This window comes from Syngnathus scovelli, chromosome 20 (genome assembly GCF_024217435.2).
Source record: "Syngnathus scovelli strain Florida chromosome 20, RoL_Ssco_1.2, whole genome shotgun sequence".
NCBI classification, from domain to species: domain Eukaryota; kingdom Metazoa; phylum Chordata; class Actinopteri; order Syngnathiformes; family Syngnathidae; genus Syngnathus; species Syngnathus scovelli.
Window position 1 is genome coordinate 9,042,575 of NC_090866.1, and position 27,361 is coordinate 9,069,935.

At 43.5% G+C, this 27,361-nt stretch overlaps 1 protein-coding gene across 2 annotated transcripts; it reads left to right on the forward strand.

The window, feature by feature from the left end:
• sipa1l1 (signal-induced proliferation-associated 1 like 1) lies at window positions 1-27,361 on the forward strand. Of its 2 annotated transcripts, XM_049757177.1 has the most exons (24): window positions 1-217; window positions 10,602-12,084; window positions 12,158-12,380; window positions 12,477-12,607; window positions 13,691-13,879; window positions 13,958-14,132; window positions 14,404-14,507; window positions 14,577-14,734; window positions 16,387-16,966; window positions 18,482-18,580; window positions 18,648-18,823; window positions 18,891-19,178; window positions 19,244-19,393; window positions 19,788-19,915; window positions 21,313-21,410; window positions 22,214-22,299; window positions 22,465-22,695; window positions 22,753-22,926; window positions 23,158-23,326; window positions 23,391-23,625; window positions 23,685-23,852; window positions 23,925-24,036; window positions 24,159-24,237; window positions 24,333-27,361. In XM_049757177.1, the coding sequence occupies exons 2-24, from the start codon at window positions 10,708-10,710 to the stop codon at window positions 24,474-24,476; spliced, it is 5,274 nt and encodes a 1,757-aa protein (XP_049613134.1). In that variant the 5' UTR covers window positions 1-217; window positions 10,602-10,707; the 3' UTR covers window positions 24,477-27,361. The 2 variants fall into 2 exon arrangements, with proteins under 2 accessions (XP_049613134.1, XP_049613133.1); XM_049757176.1 differs by having other exon boundaries at window positions 22,214-22,695.

A 27,361-nucleotide genomic window follows, 5' to 3' on the forward strand; every position in this document is an offset into this window, starting at 1 on the left:
TGGATGAACTTCTGATTTGAACACAGCAGAAGCGGCAGGCGTAGTGAACGGGCAGCAGACTCACCGAACGGATGTTTTTCACTCGACGTCCTTTATGTTGCATTTATTTTCTTCAATGAATAAAAGCGAGCGATTGGTGAGGGGGTGAATTTTGCTCATTTCCTCCCGCGCGAACGAAAGGAAAAGGTTGCAGCGCAAAGGTGCAGTGAATGAAAAGGTGAGTTCACGCTGACATTCATCTTATAAACATAGCACGCTCCATGCATGTATTTTTTATTTATTTTTATTTTTTATGATCGGTGCATTTTAGTTTCGGGGTCGCTTCCGTTTGCATTTCAATATGTTTGCGCTTCCTGGAGACTAAACTGAGCGGAAAAAGTTGAGATGTCAGTCAATAAGATTTGATTTAAATCTAACTATCAGGTGCATTTAATAACGAGTCCTATTATATGCAACCGCGTTGCGTTTGTCTTTAAAATGACACGCAAAACATCGAGACTATGATTTGCTGTTACTCATGGATGAATTCGGAAATATTTGGAAGAGTGACGATCAAGAAGGTAAATTTGGATGCCTTGCAGGAGGCACTCCTCTGCTTTTCTGTTTATGTCCAGCCTATCCCTGGAGACGATGCATCTACCACTAGCAGATGATTTAGTCACATCTTCGCGTTGCATCTTTTATATTTTATTTTGGAATTAATCATTTGATGGAAGTATTCGGGTAATCAAAGTGCTGAGCAATCTGTCGTTGATATTTGTGACTGCTCTGCTGATTCTTCATCAATCAAAATGGTCGGCTGTTGAAGCCATTTCCAGCTTTGAATGGTGTCATAAATTCAATAATGGAGATAAATGGGATTCTTGTTTTTATTGTTGCATGAATGGAAAACATTGTTTGCTGTTATCCATCTGGTTCATGGTAGAAGAATGCACTTGTCTAGTAAAATAGTTCCAAAAAGTTCATGTGCATTGCCTTGCAAGTATCTTTTCTGGATTCTTTCCTGCTGTGTGATGGCAATTGCTTCTCCTTGCGTTACTCCACCTCCCACAATTCCCTTGAACCGTCACACAGTGACTTTCCTCATCTTGCTTCCTTCCTGTTGTGAAGGCATGCCAGGAAAATGACTTTTATCATTCCTGTCTTCTTGGATCACACTATCTCTACTAACACACACATTCCATCGCTGTTCTTTATTTGTTCATTTTGGCCAATGTTTAATTACCTGATTCAACTGTGTGTGCCACTTGTTTAAGGAATGTTTTGCTCACGTGTGAAATACCAAGGTTAACAAATATATATTTTTTTCCAATTTTATTTTGCCGGCATGCTGGGAAGAATGAATTATTTTCTATTTTTTTTCTTCTTAATACCTTTGTGATTTGTTGAGGATTGATGTGTATTATTTCATTGGTACTTATGTGTATTTATAGTATTTTATTTATAGTATTTATTTTATTTGTACTTCTACAATCATGGGTAATCGATTAGGTTCCTTCAGTCAGAATATGAACAGCATGATAAAAAGTAGAAACAATTTTAATTAAACCAGAAAATGTTTTATTGGATTCATGGATCGATCACTTGTTCCAGCTCATTGTTAGAAAATAGCAAAAATTACCCAATTTCTAGAAGATTAAATGAATTTAACCTTTGGTTCATTGTGAAAACGTCCAACATTTTGTGACACAAACATATGGCGGCCAGCTAGTCTTTGCTCGTTGCTAAATAGCGTGATAAATGTAGTTTGAGCTCCCTCCCTCTTGTCAAACATCACACACAGATGGAGCTTAAATGCTCAACAACACTCACAGAAGATGAAAGTGGCTTTGTTCACAAAAACGTTGATCAACACCAAGTGTGGCTAAGACCTCATCAAGATGATGAGCATGGGAACCAAAGTAGAAACAAATATTTCTGCTCAATCATTCACATAGATACTAGTGATCATCTTCTTTGTCACCTCCTTCCATCCAATTGGTGCATCTGATTATCGAACAGGCTTGAATCTTAAAATTGACAGATAAGCAAAATTGAAAAAGAGGTGATTCCATCCTTAGACTTGCTTTTCAATACCAAACCGAACAAACTCACAGATGGAGAATCCTGAAAACAGCTGAGTCACACATTATGAGAACGATTCTCCGATGCCCTGCAATTGTAAAACCAGGAACAAATAACAGATAAGCTCCCATGTAAATTTGCTAACTTCAAGTCACTCTCCAAACTGTCGTCTAGTAAGTCTGTAAGTCGCAGCATCCAACATTTATGGAAGTGTTGCTGAAATTCCCACCAACTGCTTTGCCATCTGTTTCCCAAATCCAGGCAGAAATCCGAAATGTCTTTCTCGTCGTGTCACTTTGTCGTTACGTTGGCTTCGGAGGCAGTAAGATTCTTCTCTGACACCACTTGATGTGATAGCTGTAGAGATGTCAAGAATAATCGACAACAAAAAACGATTAGCAAATTAATCACCTTTTTTGATTAATATTATCCTATCGATTATTCCATCGATTAATCGAGGAACCCATCTCATTCTGTGTCTTCCATTGAGTTGTGCCGGTGAATTACCTGCTACGTGTTAACGATCGGATTACAAAACAGCATGAACGCTCATTCACGAGAACTTTAAATAAACCTTCTGTAATTGGTTAACAGTCAAGCTACTATTTAATGGCACCTTTGCGCCGCCAATAAAAATAAACACACGGGAAAAAACACTCGTAATGAAAAACATCTTGGAGGATATCGGAATGTTAGAACCTCCGTGTGTATTTTGGTGAATCGGATTTCACATGCAACGAGAAAAAATTCCACTGATGTTCACAAGTTCAGCAAGTCTATCGGAGAAGAAAAAAAAAATGAGGTCACGATGCCAGTGTCTTCAACATCTGCCTTGCAGGTGGTTGAAGCAGAAAGCCAAAACAGGAAAGTAGCGTGCCACGATTGTCAGTGCTCACTGCAACTTGATGTTTCCCTTTGCTCACTTCCGCGGAATGGAGACGTGAGGTGGGTCACGTTGGCAATTTTGGTGTCCTCATCTTAAATTTAATAGATCTCAGATTCCCATCAAAAATGATTTTGTTTTTTTCTCCCCCATCCAATGATTCTAAGAGTTCTTTAAACCGTTTCCATCATTGATTTCTGCAGGTTGACACTAATGCCTTGACTCCATCTTTCCAGCTGTGAGCTAGAGCTTCAATCAATGGTTTTATGGACAGGAGATGCGGGAGGTAGAGCAAACTGCAGCTTTCATTTGGATTTAGCGGCCGTCTAGAAATTTAGTAGTGGTGTAATTTTCAGCCGGTGGGTTCGGGAAGCAAATATGGACGAGCACAGACTTTTTATAAGTAGGTCGCCGACATCCATCCATCCACTTTCTGTACCGCTTTGGGGGTCGCGGGTGTGCTGGAGCCGCACTCGCACCTAGGGGCAATTTGGAGTGCTCAATCGGCCTACCAAGCATGTTTTTGGGAGGAAACCCCGTAGAAAATCCATCCGGGCACGGGGAGAACATGCAAACTCAGGAGGTGGAATCGAACCCTCACCCTCCTAGCTGTGAGGCGGACGTGCTAACCAGTACCAAGCCGCCCCTAGGTAGTTAAATATAAACCTGCGGGAAATAGAGACTTTTATTGGGTGGGCTGGGAATTGAAGCGACTCAAAAATCGCCCCACAGAAACTTTAAGCTGTCGTTAATATTTGCAGGCATTAAATTGTCAAATTAAAGCTTTTAGTTTCGTTATTAGAGGACATAATTCGATCCACATGGGAAGCATCTAAAGGGTTAGCGCTCAAAGCACCCTCGGTTTTTAGATTCAATGAACCAATGTTGCCAGGCAACAAGTGCAGTCCTACTTTGGGCAAGTATTGCTTGGTAACAAAATTTTCCAAGATGTCAAACCAGCAGGGGGCGAGCGGTTCGAACTGTTTAAGCAAATCGTACTTTTCAGAATCCACGAGCCAATTACGGACAGCGTGAAACGATTAATGGCGATTTAGGGAGCGTATGCGTTTTTTCTTTCAAAGTTGGAGTGCTGTCATCTCGCAAGGCACCTCTGCCTGCAAATAGCCAACGGTGCACGAGTGGGAGGCAGAGTAGTAGGAGGGGTGGTGTGAACAGTGCCTGCGGAGGTGGAGCTCTCTTATGTAACATTTCATGCACCCAGCTGTGCTCTGTTATGTGGAAACAATATCTTCACCTGTTGGTGAAGATATTATTGGGTTTATAAGTTGGGCTTTTGACAGGAACATCTTTTTCATTGCATCGTCGGACTCTTCGACGGTGGCGTCGAACAGGTTCAAATGGATCATGCGGAGAAGTACCGATTAAATGGGCGAAACATAAAACTGCAACACCAGCCCTCGCTCTTCTCGCCTTGTTGCCATGACAGCCGAGACATGTTGAAACGCTGGTGTTGCCAGTCCTTGAACTATAAGAAAAAAGATTATTAGGTTGCATTTGAGAATTACGGAAGGTGAGGTTTTGAAGTTGTGGAGGAAATTAATCAGTCTTCGGGATGTTTGGAAAATCCTCCCCCCCCACACACACACACACACACCCGCATTCCCTTCGTCAAGCGATGGCATGACCCTTTCATTCATTGAGCTGCAGGTCTAAGGCCACTGCTCAGAAAGCTTAGCAGCGGACCTTTTACTGAAAGGCCTTTCTCGGTTCCCCCTTTGAGACATGCAGAGCTTCACATCTGTCAGTCTCACAGAGCTGTCTGCCACCTTGGATCCCCCCCCCCCCCCCCCAACACCCTTGCAAGCAGTGATTATGAAGGAAACCTTGCTCATGGTTTTTCACAGCTATTAAACCTACACTTGTTAGTTGTTTAAATATATTTATTTTATTTTTCTTTCTTTGTCTTTTCTTTTTTATTTTCTTTCTTTTTTTATTTTCTTCTTTCTTTTTCTTTTTCTTTTTTTTCTTTTTCTTCTTTTTGTTTTTGTTTTTGTTCTTTCTTTTTCTTTTTTTTTCTTTTTTTTCTATTTTTCTTTTCCTTTTTGTTTTTCTTCTTTTTCTATTTCTTTTTCTTTTTCTTTATTTTTCTTTGTCTTTTCTTTTCTTCTTTTATTTTCTTCAATTTTATTTTATTTTGATCAATTATTTGATCACAAAACAATAATCATCCGATTAACCGATACTATAATCGTTTCTAAAAAAAATCAATAGTGTCAGCTCTAAAGTGTGTATACCGTGACTATAAATGCACTTCTTACTTAGTGTAAATCGGGAATATTTTGGCAGCGTATACTGTATGTGGGACATTTAGTGCCGAAGGAGTTTTTGTCCGCTTTGAGATGTTGTAGCGCTAATTTAGCAGCGTCATTATCAAGCTTTTGCCACACTGTTCCCACAAGGCGTCACACATTCCTACTCACATTTAAACTCAAGTGAGATAACATGTTCAGGATTTTTTAACACTGCAAAAAAGTAGTCACACTCAAAATTAAGGCTTGTCTCCTTTTAACAGAAGAATGTTAAAAAAAAAAAAAAATGGCGGCGAAGAGATCCTCGACAATGGAGATTTGATATGACCTCGAGATACAAACGTTGGATGGCCGGTGTTTTTCAGTAGCTGACAAGGAGAGGGAGAAAAATGTTCCCCTGCATTTTGTGTCCTGCCAAACATCTGGACACTATCTGTTTTATGACCTGCAACTTGAGCTCCAGCTTGACTCTGCCCAGGCATGATTTGTATTGTCAAGATGTCTACGGGAATCCAAGCCAAGGACCACATAGTTTTTAATCAAAGCCTTCAAAAAAAAAAAAAAATCCACCGAGGTTAAGTCGCTGGAAATAACTTGCGTTTGGTGTGAGCCGTAATCCGAAAAATTTCCAGAAAAATTTTGTTGATTCAGCCTGCACGCTTGTGTGTGTGCGTTTACGGAGCAGCTGTGTGTCTGTTTTCCAAGTTTGCATCGAGTTGGAGGTTTCCCCATGACTGGCATAAATGTCCCATTAGCGAGCCTCATTAGGCTTAATGCCAGCATGCAAAAACAGCCAAGGGATAGTTTCTTCTAGAATCATCAACAAGTGGAGTCATGGTGAGTAAGAAATATCAAATTTGCTTTTAGTGACTTTCCCCTTGTTGAAAGAATTTCCACCTCCCTTTTTGTGTGCTTTCAGATCAATTGTTATTGGTGTGGTAAAAAAAGGGGGCGGTCCTTGTCCACGAGATGGGAAAATAGCATGTTTTTGTTTTTCCTGACGAAAGAGGTTCTTCACCCTGAAAGTATTTATTCTCCTCTCTGCTTTCTATTCTCTTATCTCTCACCTCCTCCTCCTCCTTCTCCAGCGATGGCGCTCTCCTCCCACGCTCTCATGGAAACAGACAGTATGTAAGGGAAGCGTGAGAGACATAGATGATGGAGAACGAAAAAAAAAATCTCCGCTAAATTAGATAAAGGTAATGCGGTGGCGCGGAATGTGCCCCGCCTCCTTGTCAAATGTTATGGCCCCCCGAGTAAACCAGGCATGTCCTTGGAAAGTAAGTCACTTATAGTGCAGGCTGAGATGTTCTCGCAGGGCTTTTATCATTATTACTTCTGCTGCCCGTCTGTGCTTTGGAGAGTTAGCCGCTTGAAAGGGTCTACTCGATGGACCAACGACTCGGCCCCTCGCAGCATCTATGTCGCCCGTTCCCACGTGCTGTCTCACTCATCTCCTCCCACGGACTCTCATATTGAGTGAGGAATCAATCTCGCTCCCCCCCCCCCCCCCCCTTTATGTCTCCCTCTCTCTCGCTTTGCCACCTCGTTGCAGGCCATTCGTTATCAATCGAACGCTCTTGGCTGTAGGCGCAAACGAGCGTGTGCCTCTCCAGTCCCGCCGCAATCACAGCACCTCCTACTCAGGATTTCAATGGCACCATCTTATCTGGCTCATCCTTTTTTTTTCCCCCGTGATAATTGGACACAAATGCTCGGCGACCTGGCAGCTAATGATTTTTTTTGCTAAATTGTCCAGAATTCATTTCAAATTCGCTTCCTTCTATTATTTCAATTAGTTTCCATCATGTCTTCTGAATGCTATTTATTAGATTCTTATTTTCAGACAAATGATAGAATTTTTTTTAATAATAAATAAAAAAAATAAAAAAATATATATAATAAAAAATGAATATAATAAAAAATAAATGTAATAAAAATAATAAAATTATTTCAATTAGTTTCATAATGTCTTCTGAATGCTATTTATTAGATTCTTATTTTCAGACAAATTTTGTTTTTTTAAATAATAAAAAAATAAAATAAATAAATGTAATAAAAAATCAATATAATAAAAAATAAATAAAAATAAAATAAATGTAATAAAAAATAAATATAATAAAAAATAAATAAAAATAATAAAATAATTTTGAAAAATCTGTTCCTTCTAGTTGCAGGACAAAATAACTCGACATGTACTTTGCATTCATGCTCATGGCGGATGCTTAAAATGTGTCTGCTCAGCGTAACTTAACCAACCTCATGCATGCATTCTGCGTGCAACCTTTCACTTCCTGAAGCACAAGCAGGAAGCGGCTGAGATGTGCTTCCTGTCGGAATGTGAGACGGCTCCCTCGGCTGCAGAGCAGGAAGGAAGGAACCCCATTTACATATTTGATGGCATCACCGCAGCAGCCTCTTCAAATCAAGCCCGAGCTTTTTTTCTTAACCATTTTGTAGAACTCACATTTGGTTCCTTCTAGTCCACCTTATTTCTTCCACATCTTGCCAGTCCTACACACTCCTCTTCTCTCCGCACTTCCAACTCACATTCCCACGCAGAATGTGCCAGTTTAGAAATCAGCACCTAGCTTCTCATGTGGTCACATACTATACTTTTCATTTCCAGGTGTCCCAACTAGACCTAGAACTTTGGCTATTGCTGGTCTTGGTTTTCTTTTGGACCCACTGCCTAATGTAGATCATTCATAAATGTCCCTTATCTCATGTTCTCTGCAGCATCGCTCAATCTCAATGTTAATTAAATCAAAGCTCCTTGTCGCTATTATTCACCACTCAACACTGCTATTTCTGTCATCCTTCTTTGCTATGCCTGATTTAGCCGTTAGCAATCAGGGGTCTGCATTGGCTGTTGAAATGAGGAGGAGGACGTGGGGGGGTGTGTACTGAATCCCGGTGCAACAAAAAAACCGTCTGCTCGACGTCACCTGATTGGCACAGATTAGAGGGCTCTTGTGGAGGAGGCTCTCGCGGAGAAGTGGCTTTCATCATCGCTGTTAGAGCACAGCTGACTTGTTTGCTTTTTTGCCTTTGTCAATTTGAATGGCTTTGTTGTTCTCTTTGTAAATCCTAAGCGTATTACTTCTTAGGTTATTTCAATTCAGTGGCACCCATTTTTTTGACACATTTCTGATGGAGACATAAATGCAATCTAAATAAGATATCAAAATGTGATTTCTTGTAAAAGGAACCAAAACTATTATTAGTTCTTTATACTTGCATCATGCTTGCAATGACGCCATCATCATTTTTTTTTTTTTCTTCGTCGCCCCGTGGCCTTCAAATACTAAGTGGCACTTACCTGTGCGTTGACGTCCTCTCTAAATGCATCCTTTCCTTCTATAGCATCATCGGCACCTCGTTTTTATTGGCACAGACTGTTACCACGCGACGTTGGTTGGTCACAATTGGGAAATTTCAAAATGACTTTGGCATTTTCACCCATGTGAGAAAAGACAACAAATTGCGGCCCTTTAGATTTCACTCAGCCATACAGAGCAGATTCCACGTCCCACATTTAAGCCCAGCAGGAAGTAGTTTGGATTAAAATAAATAAATAAATGCAATTTATCTTTCCACACAATTACTCTTTCACTTTGAAAAGCTCTGAGCCCAAACGCCCGTCACTTGGCTCGTCTGCTACTTTGCAGCTTTCAAAGAGAATAATGTTTGATTTATTTTCCGCCTTTTTCTTATCTTCCTCCATTTCCTCACCCCTTGCATTCAGACAAGTTGAGATGAAACACCGCGCGGCTTTTAAGTGGCTGGAGCTTTAAGAACACGACTTATTGTTTTCATTTGACATCAGGTCGTCGGCATAGCTGCATTGACTTATTTTTATCTGAGACATTTCAGTCGGGTAAGTGAATTTGCCAGAGGGAAGAAAACTATATTTGTTTTTTAAATTCCTTTCTTGTTGCATCATTATAATGTGGACTTTGATCAATTACAGATAGTCGCTTACCATTGAAGACAATACACGTCTAGACTCAAATTGACTGACCGGTTCCGTGCGTAATATCTTTGAAACAGGTGTCGAACTGTCAAAGGTTGTGTCGAATGACGGAAACACACTCGACACTGTGTGATGCATTCTTATTCACCGTTGAATCATTCTTTCTTTGCTCTCTCGTAATCCAAAATGGCGCTTATCCTTGTTTACTTTCTGGGATTTACATTTGATTGCACACCTGTTGTGTGCGTGTGTATTAAACATTTTACTTTAAGCCTTTCAACTTTCAATTGCCTTTCATATTTCCTATCATGATTTCCTGTCAAGCAATCTGTCGTGCACATGTTTTATGATCATCAGGTGTTTGTGAATCATTGGATAGTGATGCCCATACGACTGGCACAACCTTGAATGGCAGCCCCCAAAAAATAATATAAACAAGCGTGTAAGGGATGATGTCACTGTAATAACAAGATGTGATCTCACGGAATCAAACTGAATCATTCCACTTTAAAATCCAAACCTCCTCCTACAAATAATTACGTAACATCTCACATGTCGACTGATCCTCGCACGAGATCATTTAAATATATTTGAAGTCTCTGGAACTCACATTATCTCCGAAAAGGGTTATTTAGCATATCAAATGGTTCCACGACTCATCTTTCACGTAGGCGCCATACATTCACAGACCAAAAAAAAAAAAGGGAAGTACTTACCTTTGAGGTTTTAACTACCGGCTTCAAACACTGTTTGATGCCAAACCTTTGTATGGAAAAGCAAACATTGCTGAACAACCACCAACAGGGAAATACCTGATAGTTTGATACTCATATTGTTCAATTACCGTATTTTCCGCACTATAAGGCGCACCGGATTATAAGGCGCACCTTCAATGAATGGCCCATTTTAAAACTATGTCCATATATAAGATATATACATTTGGCCCACAGGCCGGACTTTGGACACACCTGCTGTAGTGGCTCAATATTGGTCCATATATAAGGCACACCTGATTATAAGGCACACTGTCGGCTTTTGAGAAAATTGGAGGCTTTTAGCTGCGCCTTATAGTGCGGAAAATACGGTAATATACATTTGCTACTACTTCTAGCTCAAGCAAATGTTTTTTTTTTTCATTAGATACCTGTCAAGTGTTTACCGGTGATTGGTGTGGTGTATTTGAGTCTCATTTGTCACGTTTGACAATCATTATGAATTTTACGACAATAACTTCATGTCAACCACAAGAGGGCGCCAGTGGCTGGTAGCTGACTGGTATCGGCGGTTTTTAATTAATACCTTGAAGTGAGAGCTCTGGTATCGGTACTCGCAACATTTTCTTGCTTGCCTATTTTGAATACTTTCAAAAGATGACCAATGAAACTAAAGTTTTTCTTTCTCTTTCCAGGACCAAATGTGTTTTCAAGCGTCATCCCTTCTGTCCGTGGACATTATGTTAAACCCAAACTAAATTCAGCAAGATCCCCACTCTACCCCTGAACCCTAACGTCATCATGACCAGCCTGAAGCGTTCCCAGACAGAGCGTTCCGTCGGGGGCTCAGTGCCAGCTACTGATGAGTTTTACACTCGCCGACTGCGTCTGCCCAATGGAGGGGCGCCACCGCCCCGCAGTGAGAGTGCACACATTTCTTCCTCCTCCACCACTGGCACCAACCCCGGAGTCCCGAAGATGGGGGTTCGGGCTCGAGTGGCTGACTGGCCCCCGCGAAAAGATGGTGGAGGAGGAGGTGTTTGGCATATCACAGTGGAAACGGACTCACCCAGCTCCACCACCACCAGCTCCTCTGGATCAGGAAGTGGAGATCGAGAACGACTTGTGGGAAGCGGCGGTGGAGGAGGGGGCGGCGTCTCCGCCGTCGCGGCCCACAGTAATTTATCAGCCAAGCTGGGACATCTCATCAGCCCTCAAGACTCGTCCATGCTCCGCAACATCCAGAACACGCTGAAGAACAAGATGCAGATGAAGGGGAAGGATAACCGCTTTTTGTCACCCGACGGTTATCTCGGCTCGCCCCGTAAGGGGATGAGGCGAATCCGTCAGCGGAGTAACAGCGATATAACGATAAGCGAACTGGACGTGGACGGTAACGAGGGCTGGTCTTTCTCCGGGTGGACTCCCATGCACCGAGAGTACGGCAGCACCTCGTCCATAGATAAACACGGCGTCTCAGGGGAGAGTTTTTTTGACATGCTCAAAGGATATCAGTCATCCGAGGCCCCCGATCAACGGAGTCCCGCACCGGAAAGGTTAACCGAGCTGCTCACCGTCGCCCCTGTGAAACAGAGCGCCCTGGATTTGCCTGATGGCTCCTTGGGAGCAGCCAGAGGTAGTCCCGCCAGTCGTCTTAAAGAACGAGAGAAGCACTTGAAAAGGAGGTCCAAGTCGGAGACGGGCGGCGAGTCGATATTCCGCAAATTGCGCAGTGTGAAGGTCGAGGGTGACACTTCAAGAGCTGGCTCGGACGCTGAGGATGGAGTTAAAGGGGATGAGAGTTTACCCCCTCCCAAACCTTGGTTGTGTCAAAAAGGTTTCGCCCATTTTGACGTCAACTCGTTACTCTTTGACCTCAATGAGGTCATCCAAAGCAGGCAGTCGGGAGCCAAACGCAAGAACACCACGACGGGGGCCTCGGCCGCCTCTGCCGCTTCTGCTTCGGCGACATCATCGCTCTCTTCCAGTCAGAGCGTGGTCTACGCTTCACCCTGCGGCTCACAAGAGGAACTGAGCAAGGATGGGGTAGGAGGACACGGGACCAATCCGGCCTTGGACCCGGGTGACGACAAGAGCAACGACCTCGTGCTCAGCTGCCCGTGTTTTAGGAACGAGATTGGTGGAGAGGGCGAGAGGAACATCACTCCTGCTAAACAAGTAAGTTAGTAACAAGCGCGAGAGATACCGTACGACAATCGAGTCGGAGCTCCAGCTTTCTTCGTCTTTATAGCAAGGCAGCATCGGCAGCGGTGGAAGCTCAAGCAATTCTGCCGGCAGTCCAGAAGAAGGTCCGTTGGAAGCTGCCCTCACAAGCCATTTTACAAACGCCGGTGTCGCCGTCCTGGAAGCCATGAAAGACGGACTGAGTCAACACGCTGACCGCTCCAAAAGATATATCGTGGAACACGTCGACCTCGGAGCCTATTACTATCGAAAGTACTTCTACCTTCGAGGTAAGCAAAGCGTCATAGGCCATATTAACAAAATGTAAAATATGGATCCCCCCCTCCCCCCCTCCCCCTTTTTCCTCTTACTTTCTTCTTCCCCAGAACATTGGAACTACTTAGGGGTGGACGAGAACTTAGGCCCGGTAGCTGTGAGTCTCAGGAGGGAGAAGCTGGAGGAACATAAGGAGCATGGACAGCAGTACAACTACCGGGTCATTTTTCGAACGAGCGAGGTAATTGGAGATGAGGCGTTTTTTTTTTTTTTTACTTTGTTCTCAATATGTATGAGCATCGAGATAGTGCTCTCCTATAGACGCATGCTCGGTGCCAGAGTTGCCGTTCCCTCGGGTAAACACCCACCCACCATCTTCTTCATCCTTCATCTGCGAAGGTTCTGAGCTGTGCCATTTCACAGCCCAACAAGACAAAAATAGCGCCAAAGGTATTTGTGTAGAAAGATGAAAAAAAAAGCCTTGCATTCATTTTCAAGCACGCTCTGACTAATAGCCCTACGAGTCTCCAAGGATGACGCACGATCCGTGCATGCATTTTTCTTCCATTTTCTTCTCTCGCCGTGCCTTTCTCTTGTCTCTCTAATTGCTATTTTCGGTGCGGCGAGCCGACTAGGTATAGATATTGTCGTTGTGGGAGTGAGTGAGATGCAACGATGCTGAAGAGAGACATCCCGTGTCCATTGAGGGGAAAGTATTGTCCTCTCTGCAGAGTGCTTCTCCCCTTAGAACTTTGAGGAAAGGGGATGGTGGCAGTTTGTCCATTTTGTGTACTCGCGAATGATTATATGTATGTATCATATATATATGTAAATAATATACCGTATTTTCCGGACTATAAGGCGCACCTAAAAACCTAAAATGTTCTCAAAAGCCAACAGTGCGCCTTATAGTCCGGTGCGCCTTATATATGGACCAAATTCCAAAATTTAAACTGGCCCGTTGTGTCATGAAATCAATCATAAGTGGCCCGCTGAAGACTATGAATCATGAATGAAAAAGACTATGGATCATTATTTTGTGATTATAAAGTAATTTGTTGCATCTGAAGTTGAAATAAAGATAAAATGGAGAATGATTTGGATTAAAAATCTGACATGATGCATTAATGGTGCGCCTTATAGTCCAGTGCGCCTTATATAAGGACAACGTTTTAAAATGGGCCATTCATTGAAGGTGCGCCTTATAGCCCGGCGCGCCTTATAGTCCGGAAAATACGGTATGTGTATATAATATAATGAATATGCATTTAATATGCTATATTGGGCTATCTAATCTTGCTTGTTCACGTTTTGCTGTGTCCAGTTAAACACCCTGCGAGGCTCCATCATCGAAGATGCAGTGCCTTCTACATCGAAACACGGCTTAGCAAGAGGCTTGCCCCTCAAAGAAGTGTTGGAGTACCTGGTGCCCGAGCTGAACGTTCACTGCCTGCGCCTGGCACTCAACACGCCCAAGGTCACCGAGCAGCTCATGAAGCTGGACGAGCAAGGGGTAAAAGCGGAATATGAATAAGTCCTTTCATTTGAATTGATTTGTAATCACCACTGTTTATGATATTCGTCCCGGTAGCTGAGTTTCCAGCGCAAAGTGGGAGTGATGTACTGCATGTCAGGTCAGAGCAGCGAGGAAGAAATGTACAACAATGAATCAGCCGGACCAGCGCTGGAGGAATTTCTTCATCTTCTCGGGGAGAGGGTTCGACTCAAAGGCTTTTCAAAGTACCGGGCCCAGTTGGACGCTAAAAGTATGTACCTATAAAACAAATTAAAAGCTTTTTTTTTTTTATGCCTGAGCAGAACTTCCATCCATGGCGGAGATGATTATTAGCATTAAAAGCATGTTCGCTATGATTATTATCATAACGATAAATCGCTTCAAAGGAAATGCAATTTAACAAACTTCCAAAAAGTGTTTTTTTTTTAATTGAACTACCTCCGTAATCGCTAATTTGCTTGTCGTATTACCGTTTAGCGGAGAAGGATACGCAATTTCACACTCAATTATGTTTCTTTCAGCTGACTCGACCGGCACGCACTCCTTGTATACGACTCACAAGGATTATGAAATCATGTTCCACGTGTCCACCATGCTTCCTTATACGCCCAATAATAAACAGCAAGTAAGTTCTCCTGTGAATTTCCACTCATCATCTCGTCTCTAATTTTTTCCTTCCGACTCTTCTTTCCAGCTGCTACGGAAGCGCCACATTGGAAATGACATCGTCACCATTGTATTCCAAGAACCCGGAGCGCTCCCCTTCACCCCCAAAAACATTCGCTCACACTTCCAACATGTCTTTGTGGTGGTCCGGGCACACAACCCTTGTTCGGACAATACCGCTTACAGGTGAGATCATCTCGATCCACATGGAAATGCGAAATCAAATTAATTTTGAAGGGGGCAAACTACCGTAATTTCCGGACTATAAGCCGCGATTTGTTTTCCAAAATTTTGAACCCTGCGGCTTATAGTCAGGTGCGGCTTATAGTCCGGAAATTACGGTCTTCTTTTATTCCCATACTTCTCCTTTGACCATCTTTTAATTGCTGTCTGAGTCCATTGTGTTGGCTCATAATTGCACCCCATGGGAGCTACTCGTTCAGTTAAAATACTCAGGCTCGCTCGTCTTCGCATGCGGCAGCTCGCTTTCCCTCCCCTTCGGTGTCCGAGATGAGTCACGGATTTTGGGTTGACTCACAGGTGTTTGAGTACAAGTGCTTTTAGAGCTCCGGTTGTATTGAGTGAGGGTTGTAAATGATGAAGAGGAAGAATCAAAAAGGCCAAAATTGGTATTGGTCGTATTTATGCATGCCACTTCAATATGTGATTCATTTTTGCGTGCGGTTTATTGCCATTGTCGCTGAGTGGTTACAATTGAAGTAACAGTAAGATTGTTTTTGTTTCAGTTGAATAATTAATGCCACATGCAAAAATTTAAAAAAACAAAAGGCACCCATGACGCTGAAATTTACCATGGAATTTTTAAAGAAAGTAGAGAAGGTTTTTGTATTTTTCGTTTGTTTTTAAAATTTCCTTATCTTAACTGACCTGAGAAGTATTAGCGGGAGGGAGTGGTGTAAAACAAACACTGTCAGGAAAAGAATGTGAATTTTATACAAATAAAAGCCTCTCCCCTGATAAAAACCAGGTCATGTCGAGGATATTCTTCGTACGGATATCCAGCTCCGTGTTTACGATTGACTTTCTGCTATCGACTATTCTCGAGTTCTTGCAACCCGCCGCGGACGAGTGTGTGCAAGCGAGCTATTGTTTGTGTAATTGAATGCAGAACAGGGTGTCTCGGGGGTTTATTTAGAAACCCGTGGGCGACTTATTAGCTAGAGTTGCTTATTAGACAAAGTGATCCATGATGTCAACATGGGTGCCGAATGTCAGCAGGGATGTGTGTGTGTGTGGGATGACTGCTTTGACATCCTCCCCGAGTCACCTAGCAATTATTACCTATGGTACCAAACAAGAGATTGAGATGGGCAATAAATGTCCCTCTGGATGTTTTGGGTTTTATGTTTAAATCACACACGTGGCTATTTAGGGACCATATTTTCCGGACTATAAGGCGCACTGTCGGCTTTTGAGAAAATGTTAGGTTTTTAAGTGCGCCTTATAGTCTGGAAAATACGGTATGTTTTTTTTAGCACCCCAGTGTTATTTCCTCCGACTCGAGATATTCTCTGACTGTGGCTTGTAGTTTTGGAAGTGCGGCGTCTCCGTTCATTCTTCTCTCTTTCCTCCCAATGCCTGCTCGACCGAGTTCCTGACATACCAGACGGAAAAAAAAAACATCCTGAGAAGGCAATTTAAAAGGCCCCTTTAGTGAGAGTGCAGGCAAGAAGTTCTAAAAGGGCCTGAAGTGCAGCCAAATATTTGACAAATAGATTCTGCAGTTTATTTTTTTCTTTAGCTTTGAAAAAAAAGGGTTAGCGTTAAGACAATTATGATTTGATATGTATTGATAATATTTGTCGCCCTCTATCTAGTGTGGCCGTGACCCGTTCTAAAGACATGCCTTCGTTCGGACCTCCTATCCCAGAGGGCGTGACTTTCCCCAAGTCCTCTGTGTTCCGGGACTTCCTCCTCGCCAAGGTCATCAATGCCGAGAACGCCGCCCACAAGTCTCACAAGTTCCGCGCCATGGCCACGCGAACCCGCCAGGAGTACCTGCGTGACCTGGCCGAGCGGCACACCACCAGCACGCCCATTGACCCGTCCGGAAAGTTCCCCTTCATCTCACTGGCCCACAAAAAGAAGGAGAAAAGCCGGCCGTACACCGGAGCCGAGTTGCGCAGCCTCGGGGCCATCACCTGGCTGGTCCACGCCGAAGATCCCGGGACCGGAGGGGAGATCGATGCCCTTCTTGCCGTTTCTAACGATTTCCTCATCCTGTTGGATCAAGACGCAAAAGCCGTGGTTTTCAACTGCGCCACCAAAGACGTGATCGGCTGGACGCTGAGCAGCCCGGCATCTCTCCGCATTTTCTACGAGCGAGGAGAAAGCGTGTCGCTGAGGAGCATCAGTAATAACACCGAGGATTTCAAAGAGGTGCTCAAACGCCTGGAGGTGAGAAGTTACACACTTTGTGAACATGGCTAAGCTGCTCTTTGTTTTTGCTCTCTGGTTAGCGAATTAGAAAGACAAATCCAATAAGAAAAATGTTGCATGGCCTCTGGCGCCACACTATTTTTATCAGCCCTTGGTGGAAGCACAAGCCAGGTCAAGGTTGACTGCTCGGAACAGTATTGTGGTGCGCTGAACTGAACTGCACTTGTTGGAAGCCCGGAAGAGAGAAGTGGCTGTAAAATGTGCACTATAAAAAAAATAAAATAAAAATATGTACTAGGGATGAACATGATACTCAAATTACTAAATTTAGTCTGACTAGGAAATAATGGCTTCCATTTGTTGCCTGCCGACTACTATTACTATTTTATTTTTTTTCAACAATATTGTGATGTTTATTTCCCGATTGCGCTTCGGCTATCACGTGCCTCATTGGTCGATTGAGGGAATTTTCGAAACGCCTCGTGACTCCCACACCGACACATGCAGAAAAGACATTCTCTCTCTTCAGAAGCTGTTGCCATGGAAACTAGTTGGGGGGGGGGGGGGGGGGAAGTGTTGTCTTGTATAATTCCCAGTGCTTTTGAACACATTAATTTCCTCTATGGTCTTACTACCCACACACATGCTCACATGTACAGTGCTGTTTGATTTCGTGTATCACTTTTATCTCGCGTTTGTTCATTTTTAATCATTTAGGCCGCCCCGGAGCAAAAGGAAGCCTTGGGCCACCCGTGTTCTTGTTTCGTTTTCTTTATTGATTTGGCAGAATTGCAGCGGACAATTAACTATATTAGTTTGGATAAAATTAATGCTGTGGTGCAATTAAGTTACTATTGTGCAAAGTAGTCGATTAATAAGCCTTCTTAATATAGTTAAGAGTGAATCGTACAGTGAATATTAACCTTCAACTATCACGCAACATAATCAATAATGTATTAAGGCCAAGCTGGGGAAATGTGTGATGAGGCAACGTGTAACTATTGATGTGTGGAATTGAATGAGCACAAAGATGGCCGCTGGGGGATGGGGAAACTTTTTGGTTTGGCATGCGTCTCATGTTTGCCGTAATTCGGGAGCGTCTTGCACTAGATTTGTCACTTAAGTCGAGATACTCAAAAGGAAATCCGTGAAAAACATTGGAAAGCATTTGTCAAAAGAAAAAAAAAAAAAAAAAAAGGCGTCTTTTTTTTTTTTTTTTGCTTATGCCGGGTAATCGCATCACTTGACACAGCGGGAATTGAGCAGTAGCATTTTTTGATTTTCACCAAGCTAGTCACAGCTTTAAGATTTCTCGCAAGGTTAGTGGGGAACGTCGGGGGGTATTTTCAAGACTTTGCAGCTTATCGTCATGCTGCCTGAATACCAGATGTTGCATAAACAGCTTTTATGGAAACAACATGAACGAAAAGCACATGCCAGGTTCATGACTGCTGTCATTTGCGATTTGTGTGCTAGACGACACAAGCCTGCCTACTTTTTTCACTTTTAACGACTTATTTTTCTTATGACTAGTTCCTGACAAAAGGCTGCGAGACTTCTGAAATGACACTCCGTCGAAACGGCCTCGGACAGCTCGGCTTCCATGTAAATTACGAAGGCATCGTCGCTGAGGTATTTTTAATCGTCAAAGTTTTCCCTTCGTTTTGGACGATAACGACGCCGTAACTTTTTCTACAAGGTGGAGCCGTACGGCTACGCGTGGCAGGCGGGCCTACGCCAAGGAAGTCGATTGGTGGAAATCTGTAAAGTTTCCGTGGCCACGCTGACTCACGAGCAAATGATCGACTTGCTGCGCACCTCGGTGACCGTGCGCGTTTCCATCATCCCGCCGCACGATGACGCCACACCCCGCAGGTTGGTATGAAGGGGGAGCTCTTTATTTCTTTGCATATAGCAAGTTACCTTCTTGCCTTCATTCCAGGGGCTGTTCCGAGCTCTACCGCATGCCCATGGGCGACTACAAAAGCAGCAGTAATGATAGCGGCTCCTTTGAATATAAGTTCCCCTTCCGCAGCAACAACAACAAGTGGCAGAGAACATCTAGTAGCCCCCAGCAGTCCTTAACTGCTTCACCACAGCCTCACACGCCCAACAGGGCCATCAGCCTGGGCAGTTCAGTGGGGAAGACCTTGTCAGCCGAGAGGCTCGAGAGGGGCGCGGTCATCCCCCGCAGTGTCAGCAGCGATGGCCGCCCACTGGACACCAAGAGGTATGATGTCACTTTTTATTTTAATGTCCATGAACAAGTGTTTTTCATCCAGACTATGTTCCCAGGATATCTCCCGGCAGCGAGAGCTACAGCCTGGCCTCCTCGCTGGCTCTGGGTCGCTCACCTCATAATCGCAGCTCTCCCAGTAACCTGTCGTGTTCTAGCGACGCCTCCGGCAGCTCAGCCCACTGGAGACAGAAGTCCATGCCTGAGCAGTAAGCAAGATAGAGAGCATGCACAAGAATGACAAAAAAAGAAGCAAACAGATCACTTTTCAGTTCATTAACTGGATATGTCATTCTGTTGAGGAGGGCATTTATTTTACCGTATTTTCCGCACTATAAGGCGCACCTAAAAACCTCCAATTTTCTCAAAAGCCGACAGTGCGCCTTATAATCAGGTGCGCCTTATATATGGACCAATGTTGAGCTACTACAACAGGCGTGTCCAAAGTCCGGCCCGCGAGCCAAATGAATATATCTTATATATGGACAAAGTTTTAAAATGGGCCATTCATTGAAGGTGCGCCTTATAATCCGGTGCGCCTTATAGTGCAGAAAATACGGTATTTTTTCATTCAGTCATTTATTCACTCACTTCTTTCCCCAGGTTCGCAGGGAGTCGCCACTCCCCAATGTCCAATGAGAGACAAGTTGTTGGCGAGAGCGGGTCAAGTGGAAAGTCCGCCCCTAATTGGTCCCGAATGGAGGATGGAGCTGGTGAGCGAGGGTCAACAGGTAATTCCCCCCCCCCCCCCCCCCCACTTATGCTCAAAAAGTAAAGCCGCAGCAAACGGAGAACAAATTGGCAGGCAAGGGAAAGAATGCGGGAAATGGCAAAACTCTTGCTCACCTGTATCTTCCCTAAGATTTATTAATGGAGAGAGTAAGGACGGGAAATCCCTCCTCTTCCTCTCCCCACAGTTGGCAAGGCGACCGACTCCTTGTGTGACTTTCCTTCCCTCCCTTTTGTCAAGTTTTTCATCTCCGCCGCCCTTTCTAGTTGCCTCCCATTCAGCTTTCAGACATCTGCTTTCATTTACTCGCAGACACTTTCCCATCGCTTTTCGCAAATGCTCTTTATATCCGTCCGCTATGGTCAGCGGCAGTCACCGAAACGCCGACCTCGAGTCCTTGGCCGCCGCTTTCTGCTTCTTCGCTCGCTCTTAACTCCAGCGGATTGTTCGCCAGCCTACTTTTGTGTTGCCAACCCGGTTGTGACCCCCGCAATCACGTAGAAAAATAGACAATCTTTCATTTTGTGGTTTGTTTCAAGCCCTTGTGTCTTTTTTCGGTTCAGCCTGCAAAAGTTCATCCTCGGTCAACCGAGAATCCAGGTTCCAACCCTGACTGTGGTGTCGGTTATGTTAACGTCTTCGGCTTGTCCCAAAAGTAAAAAAAAAAAAAAAAAAGCAATAAAGATGTGGCCCGGCTTTGTCCAAAAATAACACTAGTCGCATAAAGGACAACAAAAGTCAATGACGTATCGAATGCAATGTGATTATTTAGGTGTCCCTAATAATGTGAAGGCTCCTTTTCCAAAATCGTAACATCGCCTTTATTCGTACTCGAGCAAGCCGGCAGGCACACATGTGGCGTCCGTTTCTAATGAGTACAAAACGCCCCGTGGGCAGCAGTGTCCTTAAAACTGTGTGGAGTAATGCTGAGAGAGGATAAGAGGATGTCCACATTTGTAAAATCACGTCGGGTAGATGTTGCGATAACTCCCTGAGCACTTTCCGTCATGTTAGCGCAATTCCCAGAGGCCGTATTGCATAAGATGGAGACAATTACACAACAGTCGCATGTTCCACGGGAGTTTTTGCTACACGCACGTTCATTCACACAGCACAGCTTGCCCAGAACGGGCCCAGCAGGTGCCGTCGATGGACACGATTACTTGTGATGTATGTTGCGTTGGATGACAAGTGTTTTGTGTTTTTCCTGTTGGAAGCGGCCGAGCCTGAATGGCGACAGTGTCTGAGTCTCCTGTAGGATGTCACCATGAAAATACACAACAAGCCGTCTAAATAAAGAACTGGCATGAAAAGTCATCCGCTCGTACCTTGGGGTTTTATGTGTGTCCTTTCCACCAACCCTGGTTTATTTTTTTCTTTATTTTTTATTTTTTGCAGAGGCACCAGTCTCTAAATCTGGGCAAGGTTACTCCGGAGGACCACGCATTCAACGACAGGAGCAGGTCATTCACTTGTCTCCGAAGAAAGGCAGTCAGGTGGGATCAATTTGATTTAATTTAATCAAATTTATTTATTTATATATTTATTTATTTATATATTTATTATATTTTTAAATTTATTTATTCATTCATATTTATTTATTTATATATTTATTTATCCATTCATCCATCCAGCCATCCATTTTCTGAACCGCTTATTCCCCACGGGGGTTGCGGGTGTGCTGGGGTATTTTTAAATTTATTTATTCATTTATTCATTCATATTCATATTTATTTATTTATATATCTATTTATTGTATTTTTAAATTTATTTATCAATGTATTCATTCATATTCACATTTATTTATTTATATATTTATTTATTATATTTTTAGATTCATTTATTCATTCATTAATTTATTTATGATTTTATTTATTTATGTCTCCATTATTATTATTATTATCTTGTACGCTGCTGTGACAAGTAAACGTCCCCGCTGTGGGATAAATAAAGTTTCATCATCATCTTCATCATCATCATCATTAATTTTTTATGACTATGTGTTCAGGCTACTACAAATTGTTTTAGTACCCAGTCAGCCATGATGCTATCTGGTTGCGCAGTGGTTAGCCAGTTTTGTTGTCTTCCCCTGTCATTTTCACTTTATGCATGGTTAGAAACCACAAAAATTGTTTTCACTCTAAATGCTATTGTCGCTAGTTCCTTGAGGTTTTGCTTCCTTGTGAGCAGTTGTAACAGGCTGTTGTTTGGTGCCTTGCTCAAGGGCATGAGTGTGATAGTAAGGAATGGAAATTCACAAATGTTAAATTGTTACATGTTTCTTTTTTTGTTTTGATAGTCGGACGGTCCTTACTCCGGCCACTCCAGCAGTAATACGCTTTCAAGCACGGCTTCCAGTGGGGGCCACAGCGACAGCGATAAATGGTACGAAATGGGGGCTGGCGGAGCCTCCAGCGGGGAGCAAGGCGAGCCAGAGCCCAACGGCCTCGGAGGCGGCGGCTACCTCCAGGGCGCCTCGGCCGACAGCGGCATCGACACCAGCTCGTACGGCGCCTCGCATCACAATCACCCGCACTCTCATCACGGCAGCACCACGTCCCTGCTCGCTCCCAGCGGAGGTCGCGAGAGCCGGGATCGCTCGCCGTGGCACAGCCCCACCGAGGGTGGACGCAGAATGCTGGAGAGGTCGCCGGCAGCCGCCGAGTCGCCGGTTCCTCCGGTGGAAAGGAGCCTGGATAGCACCGGACGAACACCTCCGACTCATCTCCTTGTTAGAGACAGCAGCACTTTCAGTTTGAGTGAAGGTGGATCTCACTCAAGGTTGGTCTAAGCAAGAACTTGTTTTGATGGTCAAATACTAAACCATCCACATTTCAGACATGGTTCTCCCCGAGAAGAAACCTCCTCGACCACTCCGCCATCATCCCAGTCTTCGGTGTCTCCTGGACCAAAGAGCTTTTACCCTCGCCAGGGAGCTCAGTCCAAATACCTGATCGGCTGGAGGAAACCTGGTTCCACCATCAATTCCGTTGACTTTGGAGACACACGCAAGTAAGAAGGATTTTACAAATATGATTTATTATCAGTGTAAATTCACACACCTGATGGATTTGACTTGCACTGAGCAATCTTTTTTTGTTGGCTGCTAATTTGGTCCTCGTCCACCCACTCAACCTTCCTTTAATGCGTCATGATTGCCCCCTTGTGGCAGCAGAGGAAAAACACACCCAGCATTAAAACTTGATAACTTTGGGCTCCTAACTAACTTTTGTGCAATTTCAGGAAATCCCCAGGGGAGAGTGGGATGGAGGGTATTCCAACTCCTGCGGCCAGACCTTCTCTGAGGGACATGCACTCTCCACAGCCCCATGCCAAGTCTACGATTGAAGAAGATGTAAAGAGGCACCCTGCAAAGGATAGCCCGCTCCCGCCCCGCCGACATAAGGAAAAGGTATCGCTGTAAGCTTCAACCAAAATATGGATTTGGGTGAGAGTCTGAATCCGTTCTTCTCCAGCATGCCCAGAAATCGCCACCGAGCCAAGCCCCGAGCCGCCGCCGCTCTCTCCATCGCACTCTTTCCGACGAGAGCATCTACCGCGGCCAGCGCCTTCCCCCGCTGACCGACACCGTAATGGACGCCGCACTCGGCGCCGACGTTCTCTTCAGTTGCTCCACGCTCCCGCGCTCACCCACGACCCGTGGGGTACCACTTCGAAGGCCCTCCTATAAACTAGGAGTCAAACTTCATGGTAAGAAGAGTATTGTTATCGCATAGAAGAAATGCTGAATCCAAACTTTGACTCCTCAGGTGACCTTTCAGCATCCGACACGTCGTTGGTGGATTTGGTGGAGCGTCATCGTGGTCCTCTGCCTCAGGAGCTGATGCCCCTCCCGTCGGAGAGAGACAGTCCACTTGACTGGACACACCTTGTGGATGTGGCCAACACCTTTGATAGTGAAAGAACCACACACTATGGTATGGTTTTTATCCGGCTGGATTCAAATTAGATGGAAGAGGACAACGATTCACACTTTTGTGTCCTTCCAGTCCAAAGAAGTTACGTCTTTGGGGATTCGAACCACAGAAGCAGCGGTGCCTCCAGTCCTCAGCAGAGCCACATTGAGCTGCAACCTGCTCCCATGTCCCGCCCTGCATCAAGGTGACCTTTCCATTCCTGAATATTAGAAGAAAGCAGATTAGCATAAAATATGACGCTTGTCCAAGTAGATGTTAGAAGAAGCAGATCAGAAGGTTCCCTGTAAATTAATTTTCTCTCCACAGTGAGGGCCATCTAGGACTGGAGAGGAAGGTGACCAAGTTAGAGGCCATGGTGAAGATGCTCCAAGAGGACCTGAAGAAGGTGGGCGACAAAACCCTTTACTGTTCCTGATTTTGAACATCTTACTAATTATGAGAAGAAAAAATCAACCAATCTGCCATTTCAAAACCTCACAGGAGCGGGACGAGAAGGTGCGGCTTCAGGCTCAGATCAAGAGGCTGTGGGAAGACAACCAGAGGCTTCAGGAAGAGTCTCAGACCTCCGCCGCCAAGCTCAAGAAGTTCACTGAATGGGTCTTCAACACCATCGACATGAACTGACACTCCTCAAGGCATATGGACGGCAGCCCCGGTTTAAAAATCTGGTCACTGATTGGCTGGACACAACAGTTGCTCATCTCGCTGTGCTCCTTTTTTTGACCCAAAAGGGAAACCACGCCCCCTTTCTGTAGACCTGAGGAACCGCCAATTATGAACAAAAGCCATTTCCTGTCACACTGAAGGTTAGCTGAGATATTCAGTGGACCTCCTCCAACGCACAGAGAATGTAACCATTCTTGCATAATGAGCTGCTTGCCCACCAAACTGTGGGGAAGTTTTTTTTTTTTTTATCCCCTCAACGGAGAATGAAAATATCTGAGGCTGGATTTTTACTTTTCTCCCTGCACACAATTGTTTTGAATGCTCCCCAGGGTTTTTTATTGTTTTTTTTCGACCAGCACTGAAGGAAAACTTTTTTTTTTTTAATGTCAATGTTATTTCCTCTGGGAAGGTGATAACAACAACAACAACCCAATCCGTCCGTCCTCGACAGCACAGGCCAGCCTCCCCTCCGACAATAGGAATAACGTTAAAAGCCATTGGCAACGGTGCCACGCCATAACTTCAAGACTTCTACCTGTGGAGCGCTTTGTATCTTAAAAGCAATAGGAAGAAGACAGGACAGAAATCCCTGGAAAGGTTTGAAAACGATTCTCATCATCACAGAACTGCGAAACATGAGCCTCCATCTCCTCTTCACTTTAAAGCGGCGAATTTCCTCCTGTGATAAAGAAGACTGGAATTGTGATCATTTGAATTTTTTGGAGAGGGTGAAGGGTTTATTTATTTCCTTGTATTATAATTCCAACGAATAAGTTGCTCTATTCGTACAGTACAACTGACATCAGTGTTTAGTTTGTCAAGAAAAAAAAAAAAAACTCGGTAACTATATAATTTAATGGCTTTCTTTCTTAATCGTGGCTAGAGGCATTCTGTGTAACGTTGTGTTTCGTGGTGCTCGAGCCTGCTGTCGTGTTGCTTTCAGCGCCATCTAGTGATGACCAGTGCAACTACTAATGGTTATTCGACGTGCTGCCAGTTCGTACACTTTGTGTTTTTCTTCTCGGAATATTCATCGGAAGGGCCGCGGGACAAAAAAAAAAAAATGGCAGAATTTGACTGACAATCAAAGGTCGATGTTTGGATAAAGGGAGCTGAGCTTTTCGACACGCTTGTTCGATTCACTTGTATACTTTCCCCTCAGGTGTGTGAACGTGAGGATGCTCGGGAAAAAAAAAGATCTAAGGGTATGTAACTAGAAAATTGTGGAGTGTGTGTGTGAATGTGAATGCTAGCATCACAGCGTGAATGTACGTCAGTCTATCCAGCTGTGCCTACTGTCACTTGGGGTCATTTAAGGTCACGCCCGGGATAAACAGGGACGTACGCACGTGCCTTTTGAAACACCACCTGGGCAACACATGAAAGCAAAACACTCCTCTTCATCACCCATGCGTGGAAAAAAAAAAATTGCTTGTCACTAAAGATAATTTAGTTTTATCATTTGGGAATTTATTTTGAAACCCACCCAGAAAAAAAATCGGACCAAATTCTTAATATTCTTTCCGAGAGGTAGAATACCCCCCCAAAAAAATTCCCTCCACTTGACCACCAAAAATTTGAGCCAAATTATTTTACTGACAATTGACACACACAAATATTGTAGCAGTAGATTGTGCATTAAATACTTTAGACGTGAAATTTAGTCAGAAGCTGTGATTTTATGGTAATTTACATCATTCAACAACAATTAGGATGTATAAAAACAATTACACTGCAAAACTAATGTCACTTTGCTTACTAACAATTAACTTCAGTTTTAGAATCTCATCACCGGAATTTCCAATTGATGCATTTGCAACTAGACACGAATGTAGAAACTAAATTAACATGTTTACATAACGTACAGGTGCATCGAGATGAATTAAAAATATCGTTTGGTGGATTAATTAAAAAAAAAACATTCTAGCCAATCAAATAATTTTCTTTTTTAAATTGAACTACTGAAATACATTTTCTCCCAATATTCTAATTTATTGAAATGCACCTGAGCTCAATCCCATTTGTCGAGATGAGCAAATTAGAAATTAAAAAAATTGGTTCTGTTTTAAGAATCACTATATAGATTATAGACGTTGATTGCTTGTCAGTATTCAAGATGGCGCCACGTTATGAAGAGTCATCCAATACTGTGAAACATGAATTAATTAAAATGTGCGATCACTCCCGTGATTAATTGGCATTGTCCAGATTGTAAGTAGGTAATAATTCACGTCATTGTACATGCAAGGCGTTCTTGTTTTTGTATCATGAATGAAGAAAAGATGAGTGATGAAATGTTTTGCTTGCATCCATTTAGTCTCTTTAACCCCCCCCCCAGATGTTTCCATTTTGTAAAAAAAAAAAAAGAAGAAAAAAAAACCCTTTGCACATATTTTTGTCCAAAAAAATGGAGTTTACGTATTTAGAAAAAGAATGTGGGAAGGATCCATCATCCATTCTGTGCAATCTTTGTTCTTGAGATGTGCTTTGCTGCTCTTTAGTTTAGCTGTTATTGCAATTTCTGACCAACAGAGGGAAGTGCTCGACTTTTCTTTGAATTTAAAAAAAAAAAAATAAGGAAAATCCAATTTCTTTCCCAAAGCTATCCAGGTTAATCGGATGAACAGGTTTGAAAATAATTCTGTCTGGATCGACGCTCGTTCCGGTTTGGTCAGCGATTGCAGTTAGGAGGGTTTTCGCCGAGTCACGATGGACCGTAGAACTTTACAGAATACAAAAATGCTGTTTAAAATCCTGCGTCTATTGTCTTATGTAAAATGTAAAGGTATGGAAAAACAGACATTTGCAGTGATCACAGTATTAAAGTTTCTCAAGTTGATAAA